Source organism: Dipodomys merriami, unplaced genomic scaffold (assembly GCF_024711535.1).
Source record: "Dipodomys merriami isolate MVZ:Mamm:240054 unplaced genomic scaffold, mDipMer1.0.p SCAF_2835, whole genome shotgun sequence".
Taxonomy (NCBI): domain Eukaryota; kingdom Metazoa; phylum Chordata; class Mammalia; order Rodentia; family Heteromyidae; genus Dipodomys; species Dipodomys merriami.
Window position 1 is genome coordinate 8,069 of NW_027204310.1, and position 23,116 is coordinate 31,184.

Sequence of the window (23,116 nt, forward strand, 5' to 3'; positions counted from 1 at the left end):
CACAGCCGTCACATCTCTTCTGCTGTTCTTGGTGGGTTTTTCGTTTGTTTGTTTTTTTGATCAGTTGTGGGTCTGCTTTTCTTGTAAAAGAAGGTTCCTTATTGTAGCTTTTCATCTAACCAGTTGTGCTTGCATCTTTTGTACATGTGTGTATGCTCTCCTTTCCTTATTTGTAGAAAAATTCCCATTTCTACAAGTCTCCACTAAGCCTTTTCTTCTCTGACTGGACAGAGGCCAAGACACATAAGGTGTGTCTTGTCCATATTTTTAGTTATACATGTTTCCTATCTGTACTAACTTATGCATGTTCCCTATCTGTACTAAATTTCTAATCACAAGACTATTAACTTATTTAACTTTGAGCCATATTGCCTGTAGTCTGTTTCTCTGTTCTTGAAATACAAAACCTTTTAGCAAATATTGTATTCATTTGGAGAGTAAATGAAATTTGTTATTAACATACTTCCCATTGATTATTTTCCTCACAAATATTCCTTGTCTTTTAAAAGTAGTTTTATTAGCGGGGGGGGGGGGGGGGAGGATTGGGGGGGATGGGGGAGGCTGGGAAGGGAGGTGAAGGGTAAACAAAGGAGGAGGCTGCAATGCTTGGTAAGAAATGTATGTATTATCTTGCCCATGTAATTGTAACCCCTCTGTACAGTATGTTCACAAATAAAATAAAATTTAAAAAAAAGTAGTTTTATTGAGAAACTGCTTCTTCTGCCTTCCTTTTTCTCCAGTCCTACTTACTTTTTCTGGGCCCAGTAAATAACTTCTCAAATTTGATTGGATTTTCTATTATCTGGCTTGCCTAGATTATTTTTTCTCCTGGGAATTCAAGCCATCTTATTTGCCTTAAAATGAGCCTTGAAATTTAGTTTCCACATCAGTGAGATAAAATGTTATTGCTTCTGTCTTTAATCATTCCTGCAAGTTTCTGTGCCTTATTCTTCATTCTTCACCATCTCCCATACTTTTCATGATTTTTTTTTTAGTCATAAAATCTGAGTTAAAAGGGACTAGAGACCACTGTCTTCACTTCTTACTGGGTGCAGGAACACCTTTCCAGCATACTGTCCCTTAATCCTCTGTAAAGCTCAGAATCTCCTTATTCCTAGGTTTACAAAATGCATATATATTTGATCTTGTGTGTTATATATGTTTTTAAATGTTTTAGCAATTCTGTTGCAGTGTTACAAGTTAAGGAAACATGAATTTTCCTTGATATTGTTAGCCTGTTGTACCATCAGAAGATCATAGACACAATATCAATATCTAACCATGAACTCTCCACTTCTCTCTGCAACCTCCAGTGGAAAAGCATAAGTACCCTAGTAATTACCTCCAGATAAAAAATGCTAGGGATATTGTCTTTAAAAAATGAGAACTTGGGGCTGGGAAGGTGGCTCCGTGGTAGAGTGCTTGCCTTGCATGCATGAGGCCCTGGGTTTAACTCCTCAGCACCACATAAGCAGAAAAAGCTGGAAGTGACGCTGTGGCTCAAGTGGTAGAGCACTCACCTTGAGCTGAACAGCTGAGGGACAGTGTCCAGGCCAATAGTTTGGGCACCATGACTGGCCAAAAAAAAAAAAAAAAAAAAAAAGAAAAATGAGAACTTGAAAGGACAAAGGGTAAAGAAATGCAGCAGTGGTGCTCACTGGACACTATGCTGAAAATGAACTATACAACTTGTGGGTAGGGATGGGAGGGAAAAATTGGGAAGGAGCAAGAAAAGGAGTGACTATCAAATAGAAATGTACTTTTTACTTGATTTATGTAATGATAATCCCTTTTGTACATCACCTTTATAATAATAAAAATATTTAAAAAGGAAATGAGAATGGAAAGAAAACAGCAACTTCTACTAGGCAGTCACAGTGTTGTTCTAAAGCACAAAAGGGGACTTCACAACCTGTACTTGATTATATAATAAATTAGTTATAGTTTTTTATACATACATATATATAATACACATAAGCATTTGTATTAAAATGGATAGTTTCAACTTCTAGCAACACACAATTTTGTAAAATTGTATAAATTACAGTGTTAGAAGTATTAGAAGATCATTTGAGATAGTTGGAGAAAGATCTATCTTCTTCAAAAGATCTATCTTCAGTTTGGGGGAGATGAGCAATGAACAGAAACACATGCTTTGTCCTAAAACCCACAGAAGAAATGGCTTTTTTCTTCTGTTAGCCAACTATGGGTAAACATTTGATTCTTTCTTAGTAGGTCTCTACTGAGAAATATTCCTGAAAATATTCCTACTGAGAAATACTTCTAAAAACTGCTTATAGCCTGCCCTTTGGGTAGGATAGTAAACCTCCATAGACAGAATCCTCAACTGTATAAAAAATGAACTTAACCTACATTTTGTTAAGGGTTTAATGATTAAAACCTATCTTATTTTTTTCTTCGCAACATTTACTTTCCAACCTGTCTACTAAACCATGCTAATCTAATCAATCTCATGCTGTGATTACATTAAATACAAACAGAAAGCTAATTTCCTGCCAGAACTTTTGCATAGTTTAATTGTCACAAAAGCTCTGTAGTTGACAAGTGAACTTATACAGCCTCAGAGAATCAGATGAGGGCATGTCAGGCACAGGAGGTACACATGCTCAGGTATGAACAGTTAGTATGTTGTGTCAGGAGGTGACGCTGAGCATGAAATGCTCTCCTATCTCATCCAGTTCATCTAATGCAGGGTGCTGACAAAGGTTTCTATCCAAATACAGTATATTCTGAGGCACTGAATGGCCTCTACGTGGACACTGATTGGCTAAGTCTATTGCTTGTGTATCACCTCTTGTTCCTCCTAACCTCATTAATATCTGACACCAATCAACTCCTTTCTTATACTTTCCACAAGAAGTTCTCTCTCCTTTTTAGTATTCAAATATTTCCTTCTTTTTTAAAGTCTGGTGCTATGCCACTTTCCTAACTCAGTTCAACAGCATTGTTTACTTGGAAAACTGCCCTGACTTTCCGTGATCTCTTCTCTGCCTCCCTAAATGTGTGTGACACTACCAGGATTTGTTTCTAGTGTCTTTCACTTCTTTTTTTTTTTTTTTTTTACTATATGGTAGAATTACATCCACGACCTACTAATTCAATACCACACAGAGACTTTTCAGAATGATAGGGAGTGTAAAGTGAAGTATTTGAATAGTTAAGCCATAAATTAGTGTACATGCTTTATATCAGTACATATTTTTCAGATTATGAAAACATAGCTAGTACTTTGTGTTCATCCCAAGCTTATGTTGTATTCTTTTATATAGAGACAGTTTCCAACTGACAAGTGTTATTTCATGTTGAAAGAATGTATTTATTTAGTTAATCACTAAGGGTTCGAAAACACTTGTTTGTATAGTGTTTAGTTAACAGGTTGGCCCTGAATTTTTATTGTATCACAATGTAGCAGAATATTGTTATAGCATTGTATAAACTTCACTGGTGAAATTATGATGTATACCAGTGTACTTGTGGGAAAACAGAGGGTGATGAGACAGGAACACAGCAGTCGAGTCTCCCCTTAGTCACACAGGTGAGCAAAGCTATTTGCTGCAGTACAGTTCTTTGTGATTGTAGGTGAAGGGACTGCCTTCGTAAAAACATTTATTTGTATTGCAGTGTACAGAATTGAACATTATGCCCTAGAAGGAATGAGACAGATGTGTAATTAGGAAGTCTACTCTGGAAAATACATTGCAGAAAAATTGGCTGTTGCTATTGTGTATGTGAAAGAGCTGGTACATAGGTGTACTTATATTGGTAGTCTTTATGGAGGGATGTATAAGAGGCTGATGGTCTCCCAGGATAGATAATCAAGGCTGCAAGGAAACTACTTTGTCTTACATTGACACTGCTTGCATTTTGAAATTACACCACTATTAATATCACTTTTTTTTTTGTGGTGGTGGTAAGGATTGAACCTAGGGCCTTGCTCATGGCAAGCAAGTATTATATAAATGCCTCCTAGTCCCTTAATTACTTTTTGGGCCAGGCAACAGTGGCTTATGACTAGCTACTCAGGAAGCTGAAATCTGACAATCATGGTTCAAAGCCAGCCTAGGCAGGAAACTCTAATTAACTATCAAAAAGCTGGAAGTAGAGCTGTGTCTCAAGTGGTAGAGAGCCCTGAGCTAAAAAGTTCAGGGACAGTCCTTAAGGCTCTTAGTTCCAGCCTGGGACCAGCACCAAAATACAAAAGTGTTGCATTTCCTTAGTATCTACTGATGGGCTCAAAAGTAGGATAACAGTCCTTTGATATTAGCTTCATGTGTACCTTATTTTGCTCCTCTCCTGAAGTGACTATGGAATTGATTTAGAAGTTGGAACAGTAGAAACAACTCTGCAGTCAGATCAGACCCCTGTCTATAGCCTACAAACTTGTAGGATTAATCAGCTTTTTTTGATCCCTATTCTTCTCTAGGCTATGGGAATGAAAATATGCAGAACCCAGATGTATTGTAAGGATTAAATAAGAAAGTGAACCTAAATGAGTTAGCACAGTGGTGCACAAATTATAGGGCTTCAGTAAATAATGTTTGTATTTTAATTGGGTATCTAAGGAACTTGGTTTACCAAATGTTAAGATTCCTATTTTTCCAGCTATACCTCAGTTGGAACGATCACAACATTTCTGTTTCCTCTGGCATACTACAGGGAAACAGATTTTTGAATGCTACTTTGGCTCTTGAGTATTATTTAAAGTGAAATAGCTTATTTTTCCCCTTTTTAATCTTATAAAGTCCTTCTTATGAAGTTTGTTTGTTTGCTTTTTGGTAAATTCTTTTGATTTAGTCAATCTCAGTGTTCAGTGTAACAGTGATCAATGATATAACTACTTTTATCTCAGTAATTAATATAGATAATCATAGAAATCAGTAACTATTTTCCAGTGATTTTTAAAATATTTTTTAGAATTATCTTTAAGTAGTTGGACAAAGGAGTTGCCATTCAACATCATCCCTTTCATCATCTCCCCCCCACCTCCTCTTTTTTTTTTTTTTTTTTTGGCCAGTCCTGGCTTCTGGGCCTGGGTGCTGTCCCTGAGCTTATTTTGATCAAGGCTAGCAATCTACCACTTGATCCACTTCCAGCTTTTTCTGAGTTGTTTATTGGAGATAAGAGGCTCACAGACTTTCCTGCCTAGGCTGGCTTCAAACCACAATCCTCAGATTTCAGCCTCCTAAGTAGTTAAGATTTCAAGTGTGAGCCACCAACACCTGGCTTTTATCGTCTTTCAAGTAAAAGTATCATTATTTGCTTTCCTGCTTTTAAATAGGAGTTCCCAGTTTCTTAATTTGTGTGTTTGTATGTTGAATATTAATACATAAACTAATACATAATACAGTACAAAAGCCACAATTTTCCATGAGTACATAGTGTTAACTACAAGTCAAAAGTTAGTGATAATGACAATATTAGAACCTATATTAGTTAGATAGGCCTTATGGGTAGCATATCTGTTTTAAATGTGTTTTTTTCTCTTCCTATTCTTTCAGTTTCATATGATGTCAAAAACAGCTTGCATATCCCCTCAAGTGTCTGACTGTGATACACAGACAGTGAGTTTGCTTTTTTTAATTTACATAATTTATTTTTATTTAAGTAGTTGTACAAGAGGGATGCTCAATTTGCTTTTGAAAGGCTGGCATATTGTCCTCTAAGTAAGTGCTTCTGTGACTTCAAAATAACTATCTGGAGAACCTACAGACTTGTGGCAGAGAGTGGATTCATAGATACTTGAATGTAAATTAACTTTATTGTTGACTCAAGTATGAAATATCCATAATGTCCTTACATTATTTGATGTTGAATAATTTTTTTCTGTCTTTGTTATTTTTTTTGGCTCTTTGTGTTTGGTATAAAGCAGATAAAACTCTGAGGAGTGCTTCAACAGCATTTCTAGAAAGAATGGTACATTTTGTTTTTGTTTTGTCTTGGGTTTTTGTTTTTTTTTTTGAGACCTGATGTTGCTTTGTAGCACAGGCTGCCCTTGAAGTTCAAAATTCTCCTGCCTCAGCTTCTGTATGTGTTGAATTTCATCTCTGTGCTGTTTTACCTGGCACTAGCATTGCATTTGCTGGGCACATTGCACAGAGTGGTGTAAGTGGAACTCCTGTGAATGTCAGAGTGTTGGAAGCCACTAGGAGCCTTGCCTGATACCTTTTTGCTGGGAGGTTTGAGTTCAGGCTTTAAGGGTACGTCTCAGTGTGTCTGCAAAGCAGGGATGGTAACTTATATTAAAAGTTATACTTTAAATTTTTTAAAAAAATTTTGTGCCTGTATTAGGGCTTGAATTCAGCACTTGGGTGCCATCCCTTAGCTATTTTTTTTGCTCAAAGCAGTCTTTTATCACTTAAACCACAGCTCTAGTTCTAGCTTTTTGCTGGTTAATTGGAGGTAAGAGTCTCATGAAACTTTCTTGCTAAGGCTGGTTTTGAATCTTGATCTTCAGATCTCAGCCTCTCAAGTAGCTAGGATTACAGATGTAAGCCACCAGCACCTGGGAAAAAAAGGGAGGAGGGATATATTTTAATTTGATAAAGGAAGTATGTTATTAATTTTATTAAAACAAAATTATAGTGCAAACATAATTCAGTTACTCTGACAAATTTTGGTTAATTCATGCTCCAATAACTGTAGTCTCTCTTATTTTCCCTCTTTTCTAAACAAACCAAGGTCTCACAGTTTTGATAATCTTTGATAAATGTTCCACTGTTATTGACATTAACAGTTCATTCCATCTTTATTACCTTCCTACTTTTTGAATTACTTATCATTTGCTTTCTAACCCATTGCTTTGTCTAAGTGACTGTCAGTCCTCAGTTGTCTTCAGTGACTTCTCCGTAGACTGGCTGTTACTTGGTCTCATTTCTTCCAAACTCTCCTCTGAATAAAATCTTGGGAGACTTCATTTTTAAATGCTACTTTTGTTTCTGTGACATTAAAATCATGTAGTATTAGACCAGAAAGGATTTTAGAGACTATTTGTTTGTTCAGTGTATTTATTTTTATTATCTTTAAACTTAGAGGTCATTTAAATTAACTTTTATGTAATAAACAATTTGCTTATCAGATAAAAATTCCAGCAAATATTTTAATCTTAAACATGCTAATGGAAAGCCTAGTGCTTTTTCATTCTCTTTTTCTTTTTTTGGGGGGAGGGGTCCTGAACTCTGGGCCTGGGCGCTGTCCCTCAGCTCTTCAGCTCAAGGCTAGCACTCTACCACTTGAACCACAACGCCACTTCCAGCGTTTTTTCTTTTGCTTATGTGGTGCTGAGGAATCGAACCCAGGGCCTCATGCATACCACTGAGCCACCTTCCCAGCCCCTTTTTCATTCTCTTTAAAACATTTTTTCTTGTGTGTTGTTTTAGAAATCAACTAAAATACCTTGCACCTATGATAAGTATGTACTCTACCAATGAACTACACCCCAGCCCTTTGTAAAAAACTAACGACAATAGCATGCTTATCTGAGAGTGAGTCAAAGGATACTAAAGAGAATATAACATACTAGTTTCCTGATGGTGGGTACATGGCACATTCTTATGCATTTAGTAGTTTAAATAGAAGCTATTTACTGGCTCCCACTTCTGCAGGTAAAAAACCTGAGCACCACTCAGTTGGCTTCTCTTCTTGGGCTGTCACTATTCAGGGGTCAGCTGAATGGTCTCTCTGGCAGATATTTTCCTTCTACATTCTTTTGTGTTATTGGAAGAGTTTAATCTTTTGTCTGGTGGCTATCATTACCTTCTACAGACCATTCTTCCCTTCTTGCCACATGTCCCTTTCATTCTAAACCAGCTAGGGAGAACTTCTTGCAGGTCAACTTTTTCATGCTTCAGATATTTTTGGTGAGAAAATGCCCAGACTCTGTTATTAAGGTCTCACCTCACTAGGTTAGGCCTACCAAGAATGATTTCCCTTTATAAGGTTATCTGAGTTGTGTTAAATGAGTCAAAGAGTGTGTGTGTGTGTGTGTGTGTGTGTGTGTGTGTGTGTGTGTGTGTGTGTGTGTGTGTGTGTGTGTGTGTGTGTGTGTGTGTGTGTGTGTGTGTGTACGTACATCTGAAGCTCAGTTTGGAGGGCTATCTCATAATCCTGCCCACTTCATACAGTAAAAAAACAATTATTTCTCATATATTCTTCAAGTCCATTCTACTGTGTTAACTCTGAGACATGTTCTCTCATATTTGACTGTATAGAAGAATAGATGCAAATGTAAAAAATCATGTAACTGGGGCATGGGCCAAATGGTAGAATGCTACCTGGGTGCCTTTAATCCCAGCTACTCTGAAGATGGAGGTCAGAGGACTGTGGTTTAAGATCAATCTGGGGAAAAAATGTGTGAGACACTCCATGTTAAGAGAAAAAGTCGAGCATGGTGGTACATGTCTCAACTCAGCTACAGTCGGAAGCACCAATAGGAAGATCATGTTCCATGCTAGCTCAGGCAAAATGAACTTATTTGAAAAAATAACAAAAAAGAGGACCAGAGATTTAGCTAAGGTGGTAGAATTTAGCAAGTGTGAAGCCCTCTGTTTATATCCCAGTACAGACAAAAATCACAGTAAATCATGGTTTGGATACATACTTGTGAAATTAATCTTGTGTCATGGCATATATCACTAGGTTTTATCATACAAATGTATGGCAAGTTGCTTATTCACTACAGTTTTTATGGTTTTTCTTTTTCAAACTAGAATTTTTTTTGCTTCCTCCAATTGCAATATTTTTTTATTGTGAGGTAGAAGTTGTAGAAACATTAGATTCTGTTTACTTCTGCCAGAGTTGTGTGTGTGTGTGTGTGTGTGTGTGTGTGTGTGTGTGTGTGTGTGTGTGTGTGTGTGTGTGTGTGTGTGTGTTTTGTCATTTGTGGGGCTTGAACTCTGGGCACTGTCCCTCAGCTCTTCAACTCAAGGTGAGCTCTCTACCTTGAGCCACACAGCCACTTCTGTTTTTCCGGTGGTTTATTGGAGATAGAGTCTCATGAACTTTCCTGCCCGGACTGGCTTTTGAACTTCAATCCTCAGATCTCAGCCTCATGAGTAGCTAGGATTATAGACATGAGCCCCCAGTGCCTGGCTTGCCAAAGAGTTTTGAGCCTTGTTCTAACAGATGAATTGATGTCAGATCATTGTCATAGGTTTCGACAGGTCTATTTCAGTTGTGCCTTCAGTACCCAGATTCCTGGGGATTTGATCCTTACTCCAAAAATGAGAGCCATCTAGGGTTGTAGTAGAGATCCTGAGCATTTTTCAGCCCTTTTAATTGAAAGACTGAAAATTCAAGCTCTGAGCTGGGTACCAGTGGCTCATGCCAGTAATCCTTAGCTGCTCAGGAGGCTGAGATTTGAGGATCATGGTTCAAAGCCAGCCTGGGCAGGAAAGGCCGTGAAACTCTTTATCTCCAATAAACTGCCAGAAAACTGGAAGTGATGCTGTGGCTGAAGTGGTAGAGTGCTTGCCTTGAGCTGAAAAGCTGAGGGATAGTGCTCAGGCCCAGAGTTCAAGCCCCATGACCGATGACAAATAAAAATAAAAAATAAAAATAAATAAAATTTAAAAAATTCAAGCTCTGCCCAACTCCCATGATGATGCTCTTGAAACGTGCTCAGCTCTTCCTGTTGACCTCTAGCTGGGATCTTTGTACTCTTTCTATACATAGGTAATTTCACTGGGTTTGAGGGTAGTGTGTTTATTGAATTTGGATTCCTTCCATTCTAGGATTCATCTACTTGGTTTTCTTGCTTTATTCCCCAAATGACTTAATTAATCCAGTAAGACTGTTAGTTCCTCCCTGATCTCCATCTTCTCTGTGTCATAGTGACTGGAGTTTCCATCAGGGGAATGAATATACATCTCATGAAATAGATTAGTCTCTTGAGTTTGATTGTTTTTTCCTTCCTCAATGTCTGCATGCCTTTTCCTGCACTTGAAACTTAAAAGGATTGCTGATATTGTCATAGTAGGGCTGAAGGATTGATATGTTTCTCTAGCATGACTAGAAGGTGGAACTGCAGTACCTCTTTTCATATTATATTTAAATGTATGATTTTCCTTGTTATTAAAAATTGGTCTAGGTAGAGTGCTATCTCTGAGTACAGAGAGGCTCAGGGACAGAGCCCAGACCTTGACTTCAAACCCTAGGACCAGCCAAAAAAGAAGAAGAAGAAGAAAAAAAAAGGTCTATGACATATTTAATGACTTTTTAAGAAACTCTTGATTTCGTGAGTGAATATGCCATAGTTTACATGGATATCTTCCTGGTTTTAGAAAGGTATCATGGTTTTAATGTTACAAATCATAATTTTATAAATTATATTATACTTTTATCATATGAAAAGAATAAGAACTATATAGTTTGAAGGTCTGCACCTATTTTGAAGTTCTGGACCCTCAATTTTTTTTTTTGCAAATTAATATAATCACTTGTATCTTAGTTGAGGTATAAAGACCATAAGATTTTTTTGTCCCTTTGATAAATCGTATTTATCCATTCAAGTGTTACCATATTCTATTTCAGCCAAAGTTATTTTAAGTATTTGTTTTACTTCAGAAAAAAGAAAATATCCGTTCCTTGACTATGTGTGGGCATGTTGGTTTTGAGAGTTTACCCGACCAGCTGGTTGACAGATCTATTCAGCAAGGCTTCTGTTTTAATATTCTCTGTGTGGGTAAGTAGCACTAACTCTTCTGAGCTCTTCCTTCATGTTCTTTGTGCTCACTTTAATTAGCAGTTTTAGGTCATGATGCTTAAATCTTATTTATTTGTTTTTCTATCTAAACATTTTAACATTTTAGTGCTCTCTTGAGAGTTCTGTGTAGCTTAGAATATATACTCATTTCTCAACTCTGATAATGACATAGGACCCTTGAAACAAGTCTAGGAGTTCACAGTTATATTTCTCTCAGCCATCCTCTATATCTGTCCTTTTATATCTTTTAGGAGAAACTGGAATCGGAAAATCGACATTGATTAACACATTGTTTAATACCAGTTTCGAAGAACACGAATCCTCCCATTTTTGTCCAAATGTTAGACTTAAAGCCCAAACATACGAACTTCAGGAAAGTAATGTTCGATTGAAATTGACTGTTGTGTATACAGTAGGATTTGGTGACCAAATAAATAAAGAAGAGAGGTATGTACTTTCTCCTTGCAGTCAAACAAGGTTTTCTTATTTAAAAATCAAGACATTTTCCTTCTTGCCCTTTGAGCTATGATTTGAGTTTCCTCTCTGGTAATCCATAACTTTCCTCCTCCCAAACACTTATGGCCCACAGTCAGTCAATAGTTGGCTGGTTCCTTTGCTTTGAATCTGAGGGAGGGAAGAACATCATGACAGAGAGGGAATAATGGAACAGAACTTTTCACCTCATGGTAGTGGAGAGGGAAAAAGATCGGAAAGGCAAGTAACATTTTTTTCTTATTAACAAATTGATGATTTCCTTTTTCTGTTCTGTTGTCTTATTTCTTTAGAATAGTTTTATTTTTTAGACAGGACTTCTCTTACTGAGGAAAACAAAATGTAATCTGTATAATGATATTTTATATATAATAGCCAAGTATTTGGTACATGTTTTTAAAATTATTATCTTTAAGTAGTTGTACAATATTATTATCTTTAAGTAGTTGTAAATGGAGTTGTTATTTAACAAAGCAGTTCATGAATACAATATATCTTGATCAGTGCATGGAAAGGACATAGGCAAGAAGCTAAAAAGACAATCTACTGAATGGGAGATTTTTTTTCCAGGTAGACATCAGACACTGGCCTAATATCCAGAATTTATAGAGAACTTAAAATACTAAACCCTCAAAACACCAACAACTCAGATTATAAATGGGCTAATGAGCTAAAGAGTCTTCTCAGAAGAAGTAAAAATGGCCAACAGATCCATGAAGAAATGTTCAACATTTCTTGCCATAAAGAAAACGCAAATCAAAACAATATTGAGCTTTCATCTTATCCCAGTTAGAATGACTATTATCAAGATGATGGTGAAGATGTGAATAAGGGGACCCTAATGTATTGTTGGTGCATGTTGTATTTGTTTTTTGTTTGTTTTTAAAAATAACTAGTTACATTATCAAGCAGTACAGGAAAGTTTTTGATAGTGAAATTTTAGTTTGCATTTTATGCCATTATTTCTTGTCTATATTTTTTCCTATGATATAAAGATTATCAATTTAAATAGATAAACAGTACATTTTAATATCTTCCCTTTTAAAATGCTTGTATTTTTGTTACCATAAGTAATTTCCCAGAGGGAACCATTTTGTACAAATTGACTACTCTGTGATACAAGTTAGAGCACAGCCTTTCAAGCACTACTCTTAAATATAAAAATGTCAGTCATGTAGACCTTTTTTTAAAAAAAAAATCTATTGAGCCGGGCGCTGGTGGCTCACGCCTGTAATCCTAGCTACTCAGGAGGCTGAGATCTGAGGATCGCGGTTCAAAGCCAGCCCGGGAAGGAAAGACCGTGAGACTCCTATCTCCAATAAACCACCAGAAAACCGGAAGTGGCGCTGTAGCTCAAATGGTAGAGCGCTCGCCTTGAGCTGAAGAGCTGAGGGACAGCGCCCAGGCCCGGAGTTCAAGCCCCACGACCGACAAAAAAAAAAAAATCTATTGTTTTTTTTTAAATTTAATTTTACTGTCAAGGTGTTGTACAGAAGGGTGACAGTTACATACGTAAGGTAGTGAGTACATTTCTTATTAAACATTGTTACCCCCTCACTCATTTTTCTTTCACTATCTCTTCTCCCTCCAAGTTGTAAAGTTCATTTCCAATATGTTGTCTTGTGAGTATTGCTGTTGCATTGGTTTGCCTTTGTCCTTTGTCTCACCATTTTGTTCCCCTTCCCTTCCTTAAATCAGATAAATGTATATATAATACATAGAGTACCAAAATCAAATACAGTGACAATAAGGGATAAACTATAGGGGGGAAAAAGAAAAATGCAAGAAAAAAGAAATAACTTTACATAGTACATTAAAAACAACAAAGAAAAATCTCTTGTTTCCATATCTTAGAGTTCATTTCACTTAGCATCACCTTTTGTGGTCATATGTACATTACCTATTGTGATCCTGTAGACCTTGACCAAAGCTTTTTGAGTTTTTTTTTCTTCCCTCCTTTCCTCCTTCCCTCTCTCCCTTCTTTTCTTCCTTCCTAAGCTTTATTGACAGAGAAAATTTACAATAAATTTTATTAATTTTAAGTACAAAGGTCAAATACATCATGCTTTAAATGTTCATAATTATAAGAAGAATATCATCTTAGAGAAAAATCAATGTTTAAATGAAAGTATTTTTAAGTAACTTGGACATAGGACCAGTATTTGTAATCTGCCAAGTAATTTGCATTGCATTATGTACCAAGACTCACAAAATAGATAGAATTTTCTATTATAGTAACATGGATATGTTATGTTAAATACTTTACATAATTGTATTTTTCAGCTACCAACCAATAGTTGACTACATAGATGGTCAGTTTGATGCATATCTCCAAGAAGAACTGAAGATCAAGCGTTCTCTCTTCAGCTACCATGATTCTCGTATCCATGTGTGTCTCTACTTCATTGCTCCCACAGGCCACTCTCTGAGGACACTGGACCTCTTGACCATGAAGAGCCTAGATAGCAAGGTGGATTTAGAAATTAGCCAACTTAAGCAGCTTTACTATGTTTTTGAACTATTAAACTATCTCTATGTTAGATATATGTATAATAGCTTTTATTATTTCCATCTTTAAAACATTTGATAAGTTTATTTTCTATGGAAACTCAGTTTGGAAGACAAGATATAGAGATAGAACATTATAGTTTTAGTTCCTTTTGAAGTGATTGAGTTGCATGTCAGAACATGAGCAGTCTCTTTAATATGGAATTCATTTCACACTGCTTTTACATTCTTACACTGTTCAATGAGAAGAATAACTTCATTGACAAAGATTAAAGTGTTAATGTTTTATCACAGATTACAGTAACACATTTTAATTTAGACAATATAAAAATTATTTTATTTTTATAGAGCTTAGGATCAAACTCAGAGCCTTGCATTTGCTAGGCAAGAGCACTTCTGTGAGCTAAATCTCCAACCCTCATTTTAAATTTTTTTTTTTTTTGGGTCTGGTCGTGGGGCCTGAACTCTGGGCCTGGGCTCTGTCCCTCAGCTCTTCAGCTCAAGGCTAGCACTCTACTATTTGAGCCACAGCACCACTTCCGGCTTTTTTCTTTTTGCTTATATGGTGCTGAGGAATCGAACCCAGGGCCTCAGGCATGCAAGGCAAGCACTCTACCACTGAGCCAACTTCCCAGCCCCCTCATTTTTAATTTTTGAGGTTAAAAAGATCTGTGTAAATTTAGGGTCAGTCATTTTAATAACTTAGTCTGTGTAACATTTCATGTGTTTAAGAAATATAGAACTAAGACTATAACTTTTTTTTTTTTTTGGTCCGGTTGTGGGGCCTGAACTCTGGGCCTGGCGCTGTCCCTCAGCTCTTCAGTTCAAGGCTAGTGCTCTACCACTTGAGCCACAGCGCCACTTCTGACTTTTTTTTTCTGCTGAGGAATCGAATCCAGGACCTCATGCATGCAAGGCAAGTGCTCTACCACTGAGCCACCTTCCCAGCCCGAGTATAACTTTTTATTAGCTGGAGGGAAGTAACAGTGCAATGTGTATAAAGATTGTAAATTTGATGTCAGTGGGGACTAGTTTCAAATACTGGCTTTGCTACTTATTAACTATTTAATATTGGACATGTGCCTTTAGCTATCTAAGTCTCAGTTTCTTTTCCTTATTATGTAAACTAGGGAGAAGACCTACATCAAGGTAGAGATCTGAAAATTAATTATACTAATCCATTTAAATAGAGGACTTAACGAATAGATATTCTCAATAAGAATTAGCTGTTACATTACTTTGAGAGGTTGAGATAATGGTGTATAAATCCTTTATTATATTATGCATGTGGTATACAAAATTTATAGGCTTGCATTCATCTTTTCCCTCTTCAACAGCTAGAGTATAGCTGTATATCATAGAACAGATGTTTGTTTTAGTAGTGTATAAATATGTATCATGATTTTTTTCCCAGCTTTTATAGTTGAAAGTATTTTTTATTTTTTATGATAAATTATAAACTACTCTGTGTTATTCTCTATAAGAAGATTGTGTCAGAGTTAGTTGGGGCCCTACCAAGCTCAATATTTCTATCATATTATAAAATAGGTAGTAGAAGCCTGGATGTAGTGACCAGTGCCTATAATCCCAGCCATATGGGAGGCTGATATGGGAGGATCACTTGAGACTAGGAGTTTGAGGCCAGCCTAAGCAACTGAACAAGATCCTATCAAAAAGTCCCAAGAATACTAATATTTCACTTGAGAAAAGTAAAAATAATAACGTTGGCACTGGGTGTTTAGCCTAGTAATAGAGCACAAGCCTAGGTTGGGTTTTATACCTAGTACTGAGAAGATTGAAATAAGACAGTGCCAGACAGGAGGTATATCTCAAGTGGTAGAATACCAGCCATGAACAAGCAAGCTGAGTAAGGGCTACAAGGCCTGATGAGTTCAAGCCATAGTATCAGCATAAAATAGAGAATGTTTGATAACTGCCTTATTCAACTTCAGCCATAACTAGTAGGTTCCAGTGTTGTTTTTTTTTAATAAAATGGAGCTAGTGAGATAACCCTTAAGATTGAATCTTCTATGAAGGCTACCTGAGACAAATTAAAACACATTTAGCTCAATGCATGCACATAGAAACATGTTTACTAATAATTCCATTACTTTAAAATTGTTTTTATTAATAAATATAGTCTTATAATATTCACTTTGGGTATTGGAAGTACTGGCAAACCCAGCCACTGTTAGCCTTCAAAAGAGTTTGAATGTTAGCCAAAAACATTTCATACTTATATGTTCCCTCCGTGGTTTTTCAGGATTAAACAGAGGAAACAATTAGCACTTGTTGAACAATCCAGGTTTCTAACCCCTACAAGAAGTAGTCCTAGATGCATATTATACACAGAGACATAAAGCATTACCCAATATTATCTTTTTTTTTTTTGGTCAGTCATGGGGCTTGAACTCTGGTACTGGGCACTGTCTCTGAGCTCTTCAGCTTAACACAAGTGCTCTACCACTTCAGCCATGGCACCACTTCCAATTTTCTGGTGGTTAATTGGAGATAACAGTCTCATGGACTTTCCTTCCTCAGGCTGGCTTTGAACCACTATCCTGAAATCTCAGCCTCTTGAGTAGCCAGTGTTATAGTCGTGAGCCACCTAGCTACAATATTATCTTTTGAACAGTATCATTTCATTCAAACCAAAATGAAATTTTTCTTGTTATTGGCATTATATACTGATTTAAAGATGTGGCTACTTTCTTCTTTTTTACACATTAACAAATTCTAAATTTTGGATACATTTTTAATAAAATATTCTGTCTTTAGTTGTTATACAAACCAATCAGAGTGCTATAACAAGTTTATAGAGATAACTGTCTTGTTTCATTTACTTGACTTAGCACTTAATATAAATGGATAACCACAAGCCACCTGGCAGGCCTAGGGAAATCCTGGTTTACATAAGAACTCTATATAAAAATAGGAGGTGGCAATGCTGGCTTCTTTCAGTTCCCTCAAGACTCCTCTGGTAATTCTCCTTTGTTCCTAAAAGCTAAAGATGTGACAGGCAAAGTTATTTGGCCTAAACTGAGTAGTGACAAGTAGCCATCCTTGACAACATCTGATATTTTCCCCCTTTTGAAAAGCATGTAAGCATTGATATTTGGCACTTAATCTATGTCCTCAGTTTATTATAGATACAATTGTAGGTTATAAATTTGGTATAATTTATTGATTGTCTATAGAATATTGAAATAAATTTTTATGGACCTTTATAACACTACTGTGAAACCTGTTGTTGGAACATTTTCTCCCAGTTAAGTTCACAGATAGTTGGAGAAATGTTTATCTCCTTTGATCCTATGGAAGGCTAATCAATCCAGATAGACACATTGAATCAATATGAAATTAGAAGAAAAAAGTAAGGCTGGGAATTTTAACTTAAATTTTTACTTTTATTCTGAAAATTCCACTGTGGTCTCATTCTTGACACATATCTGGTTAACCTTTTTTTAAATTAAAAGCAAACATTAAAACAATAAAACAAAATCTAGGTTTGTGGAAACATCAATCTTTTGTGGGTACATTTATCTCTTACAGGACCAAATTTACAAGTCATGAACATGACCCCACATCTCTTCTTCTCTAGCAGTGATAGGATTTGAATAATGCTGAGGAATTGTTCCTTTGCATCCTAAAGGCTTCTAGTAATAGTGGCACTGTTTCCTTCCTGGGCCATCTAGGCAGGAATCTCTAATGACAAAGATGCTGCTGAGATAGAGGCAAGGCTTAAATGGGAGGCAGAAAGAGAAATGTCATGTTTGTTTTCCTGAGAGATGAATCACCTAATTACTTGGAACTTAGATTATTAAAAATACAATTAAACAGGTGATTTGGGCTTACTGTTTATGACATTTTACTTATTTTGTGTGCAGTGGAATTCATTGGAGAAAACATGAGGTTTCTAAGCCTAAATCCAAATGAAGATTAATTTTACATGATCTCTGCTTTTTAAAAATAATTATTATAAAGCCAGCATCTATAGGAATGGTTGTGCAAGGTGTGTGTGTGTGTGTGTGTGTGTGTGTGTGTGTGTGTGTGTGTGTGTGTGTGTGTGTGTGTGTGTGTGTGTGTGTGTGATTATCTTGATCAGAAGTCTGCATACTTTTTCTGTGAAGGGCCAGGTAGAAGTTTAGGCTTCAAAGTTACTTACCTAAGACGTTTAAATGAGAAAGCAACCTAAATGAATGCACATAATTTTTTTTCAGCAGATATTTATTTATAAAAGCAGGCAATAAGCTGGGCCACAGTTTGTCAATCTTTGATATTAGATAAGGAAACTTATTATTGGAGATTGATTTTAGTTTATGGAAAAATCAATTATTGTAGGACTAAAAATCCTCAATGATAAGATAGTGATTTCCTTTCTTCTTAATAGGTGAACATTATTCCACTGATTGCCAAGGCAGATACAATTTCTAAAACTGAATTACAGAAGTTTAAGGTCAAGCTCATGAGTGAATTGGTGTGCAATGGCGTCCAAATATACCAGTTCCCAACAGATGATGAGACTACTGCTAAGATCAATGCTTCAATGAATGTGAGCCCCCCCCCGCACCCCCCCCATTGAACATAAGTCTGCTTCACTGGTAAAATTAACCTAAGATTTGATTAGCATTGTGCTACAATATGCTTTCTTATCTGAGGTTTTGCTTCCTGAGGTTTGAGTTACCAGTAGCCAACTGTAGACTGAAAATACTAAATGAGAAATACAGAAATAATAACTTTAAAAATGTATGTCATGGGGCTGGGAAGGTGGCTCAGTGGTAGAGCGCTTGCCTTGCATGCCTGAGGCCCTGGGTTCGATTCCTCAGCACCACATAAGCAAAAAGAAAAAAGCCGGAAGTGGCACTGTGGCTCAAGTGGTAGAGCACTAGTCTTGAACTGAAGATCTGAAGGACAGCGCCCAGGCCCAGAGTTCAGGCCCCACAACCAGACACTCCCCCACCGCCCAAAAAAAGTATGTCATTCTGAAAAGCATGACAAACTCATCACATAGGCATTGTGTCAGCTGATACCACCACAGAAAGGTGAGTATAGTACATTAAGACTATACAGCCTCTCAGAATGCTTTAAAATCTTTAAGGGGGTCCCTCTAACCTAATATTGATACTTCAAATGTACTTTGAGTTTATTACCTAAGTTCTTTCTTCAAACTATAACATTTCTTAAATGTCTGATTGTATTTTGAGAAATCGTGGGTTTTTGAGACTCCAGACAGACTTAACCACATGTGGGCATTATTAATCTCCCTGGGACTTAAATTAAACTAGTACCTATCTTATGGCTTATTGTTAGGCTTAAATGATACTCCCCTGGTTATGTACCTAGCAGTGCATTCAGCATATTTCATATGCCAATTGTACTAAAAAACCTAAATTAGAGCCGCGTGCTAATGGCTTACACCTATGATCATAGCTACTCAGGATGCTGAGATCTGAGGATCGTGGTTCAAAGCCAGCCAGGGCAGAAAAGTCCGTGAGACTCTTATCTCCAATTAACCACCAGAAAACTGGAAGGGGTGCTGTGGCTCAAGTGATAGAGCAATTGCCTTGAGCTGAAGAGTGCAGGGACAGTGCCCAGACCCTGAGTTGAAGTCCCATGACTGAACAAAAATAAAAACACAAAAAACCTCCACAAATTAAATGTTTAAAAATAAAATAATATAAATGAAGTCATCTTGATTTCAAAGTATTTAATTGTCTTTAATTTTATTTCTTGTGTTTTCCAGAAAGGCACAACTAAGAAACCATGTTAATTACTAAATATACTTTTACATTAGACTTGGACCCTATATCAGCACACTTGAGATAGATTATGCTAGGCCATGAATTAAGCTATTGTGTTGGGTTTACAACCAAGTACTTTTCCTATCCTATTTTTTTGTTTTTTGGTTGTGTGGCTTGAACTCTGGGCCTGGGCGCTGTCCCTGAGCTCTTCAGCTAAAGGCGAGACCTCTACCACTTGAGCTACAGTGCCACTTCCAGTTTTCTGGTGGTTAATTGAGATAAGAATCTCACAGACTTTCCTGCCTGGGTTGGCTTTGAACTGCAGTCCTCAAATCTCAGTCTCCTGAGTAGCTAGGATTACAGGTGTGAGACCAGCACCGGCTCCTAGCCCATTCTTTATACTTGATTTCATTTGACTAAAACCCATACTTCCTAATTTTATTTACATTATATTTCCATACTCCCTGTAATCTCTTGCCTCTTAAATTGTATAGCATGTGTTTTACCAGCATCAACTTGAAACTTATGTATTATTTTATACTAGTACCATATGTACTTTTTGTATTATTTGAAATGAGTACCTTACAAATGTACATACTATAAATGCAGATGTCTAGACTATATATCCATGTAATTTCTTCAACTTTTTCTTTGTTTTTTTTTTTTTTTTGGGTCCGGTCGTGGGGCCTGAACTCTGGGCCTGGGCACTGTCCCTCAGCTCTTCAGCTCAAGGCTAGCGCTCTACCACTTGAGCCACAGCGCCATTTCCGGCTTTTTTTCTTTTTTGCTTATGTGGTTGCTGAGGAATTGAACCCAGGGCCTCATGCATGCAAGGCAAGCTCTCTACCCCTTCTTTTTTTATAATAAAAATAATTGATGGAAACTAACTGCTACCCTAAAATATTTTTTTGTATTCCCAATAACATAATGCTTTGTAGTGGGAAATGCTCAATAGATATTTTCTTTATAGAACCCCCAAAATAACTCTTGTAGAATAGCTAGTACATACCCAAAGCCAAGTTTTAAATCTTGAGGCATGGAAGGAAGCCCATTTGATTTTAGTAGATGGTTATTTAATGAATTTTTCTCTTATAATTTTTGAGCTAATCAATTATTGCATTGGCATGAGAAAATAAAATATATATTATGGTTCTTTTTTCAGGGACATTTGCCATTTGCTGTTGTAGGAAGTATGGATGAGATAAAAGTTGGAAATAAGATGGTCAGAGCTCGCCAATACCCTTGGGGTATTGTACAAGGTAAATGAGATACATGATGACTTTTTTGTTGTGGTTGTTTTTGGAGACAGGATCTTACTGTGTATTGACCCAGAACCTGCAGTGCTTCCACCTTATCCTCCTGCTTGCTAGGATTGCAAGTGTGTACCTCCATGAGTAGCTGAGTGTGCACGTGTGCGTGCGTGTGCGTGTGTGTGTGTGTGTGTGTGTGTGCGCGCGCCCGCGCGCGTGCACGCCAGTCTTGGGGATTTAAAAGGGCCTGAGCATTATCCCTGAGCTTTTTGCTCAAGGCTAGTGCTCTATCACTTGAGCCACAGCTCCACTTCTGACTTTTTTTTTTTGGTAGTCTACTGGAGATAAGAGTCTCATGGACTTTCCTGCCCAGGCTGGCTTTGAACCACAATTCTCAGATCTCAGCCTTCTGAGTAGCTAGGATTACAATTATGAGCCACCTGCACCCCAGCTTAACTTTTTAAAAGGCAAAATATTGAGGAAACTCTAATACTTTTTTGCATTTATTATATAGAATAAGAGCTGAGCATGGTATTCCTTCCAGCTATTTTGGAAGTTGAAGTAGCCTTGGCAACAGAATGAAACTTGTCTCATATAAACAAAAAAGTAAATGAATGAGTAAATAAATAGGTAAACACACTAAAGACTATTGGTCATGATAGCGTGTATTTATTTTTAGTCTTCTGATAACCATAGGAACCATGTAAGTGTAATCACTAATTTTTAATATTTAACACAGGTTCATAAATGCTATATTACAGAAAAAAGGAAGCGATTATTACAGCCTACATAAATAGTATTCTTTATTTTTTTTTTTAATTTTTTTTTTTTTTTTTTTTTTGGGTCCGGTCATAGGGCCTGAACTCTGGGCCTGGGCGCTGTCCCTCAGCTCTTCAGCTCAAGGCTAGTGCTCTACCACTTGAGCCACAGCACCACTTCCGGCTTTTTTCTTTTTGCTTATGTGGTGCTGAGGAAACCCAGGGCCTCATGCTTGCAAGGCAAGCACTCTACCACTGAGCCACCTTCTCAGCCCATAAATAGTATTCTTAAGTTTGCAGTTTATTACTTTAAAGGGGATTAATATCATATGCTTTTTATAAAGCACTATGTGAAATGTATTCAGTATGATTTTGTGAACTACTCACAAAGTATTAGTGAAGTAACTCAAACATATGGGAACATAATAAAAGATATTTCTTTGCTATTTAGCATTATTCTCTGGCAACTAAATTTAAAGCAAATCCCCCACTCTGTTAATTAACATTGCCTATAATACATTGTAGAATGTAAGAGTTTCTTCTGAGGTTACTTGTATGATATAAGTAGTAGCTGTTAGTCTGATTGAGCATTTTGCTATTAATTTCATTTATCTGTTTATTCAACTTATACTATTATGTTCCTGAAGTTAAAAACTAGCATTGATCTTTTCTTACTTTTTCTGTCTAGTGGAAAATGAAAACCACTGTGACTTTGTAAAGCTGCGGGAAATGCTCATATGTACAAACATGGAAGATCTGCGGGAACAAACTCACGCTAGGCACTATGAGCTGTACAGGCGTTGCAAACTAGAGGAGATGGGCTTTAATGATATGAGCCCAGAGAATAAGCCCATCAGGTAAGGGGAAAGAGGAAGGTAGAGGATTCTAACTCTCTCTCTCTCTTTGTGCTGGTACTGGGGCTTGAACTCAAGGCCTGAGCTTTTTTTTGCTCAAGGCTAGCACTCTACCACTTGAGTTATAGTTCCATTTCCAGAATTTTGGTGGTTAATTGGAGATAAAAGTTTCACAGGGGCTGGGAAGGTGATTCAGTGATAGAGCACTTGCCTTGCATGCATAAGGCCCTGGGTTCGATTCTTCAGCACCACATAAGCAAAAAAAGAAAAAAGCAGGAAGTGATGCTGTGGCTCAAGTGGTAGAGTGCTAGCCTCGAGTTGAAGAGCTGAGGGTCAGCGCCCAGGCCCAGAGTTCAGGCCCCACGACCGGACAGAAAAAAGAAAGAAGTTTCACAGACTTTCCTGCCCTGGTCAGCTTTGAACCATGAACAATCAGCACCTAGCTAAGTTTTTAATGGTTTAAATTTATATGATTCTGCATTGTTAGAGGTCAGTGAGGCTGTTTGTTGGTTTTTAATGCCCAAACTGAGCTCAGGGCCAGGGTCCTTACCATTAGTTTTTGTTCTCAAGGCTTGGTTCTCTTCCACTTGAATCACATCTCCACCTCTGGCCTTTTGGTGGGTTAACTGGAGATAAAAGTCTTATGGACTTTTCTGCACAGGCTGGCTTCTAACTCTGATCCTCAGATCTCAGCCTCCTTAGTAGCTAGGATTACAGATGTGAACCACAGTTCAACTTGAAAATTATACCTCTTTTATGTATCCAGAAGGATGGGAATGTGATTTTGGAAATC

At 37.0% G+C, this 23,116-nt stretch overlaps 1 protein-coding gene across 1 annotated transcript; it reads left to right on the plus strand.

The window, feature by feature from the left end:
• Nucleotides 1-5,513: 5,513 nt before the first annotated feature.
• Nucleotides 5,514-22,326, plus strand: LOC138838582 (septin-10; the record flags this gene model as incomplete). The annotated part of the gene is made up of 7 exons (XM_070037983.1): nucleotides 5,514-5,582; nucleotides 10,582-10,699; nucleotides 10,972-11,167; nucleotides 13,496-13,682; nucleotides 18,111-18,272; nucleotides 20,624-20,720; nucleotides 22,158-22,326. Coding segments are annotated over exons 1-7 (986 nt in total), but the record flags the coding sequence as incomplete, so codon positions are not given.
• Nucleotides 22,327-23,116: the final 790 nt, after the last annotated feature.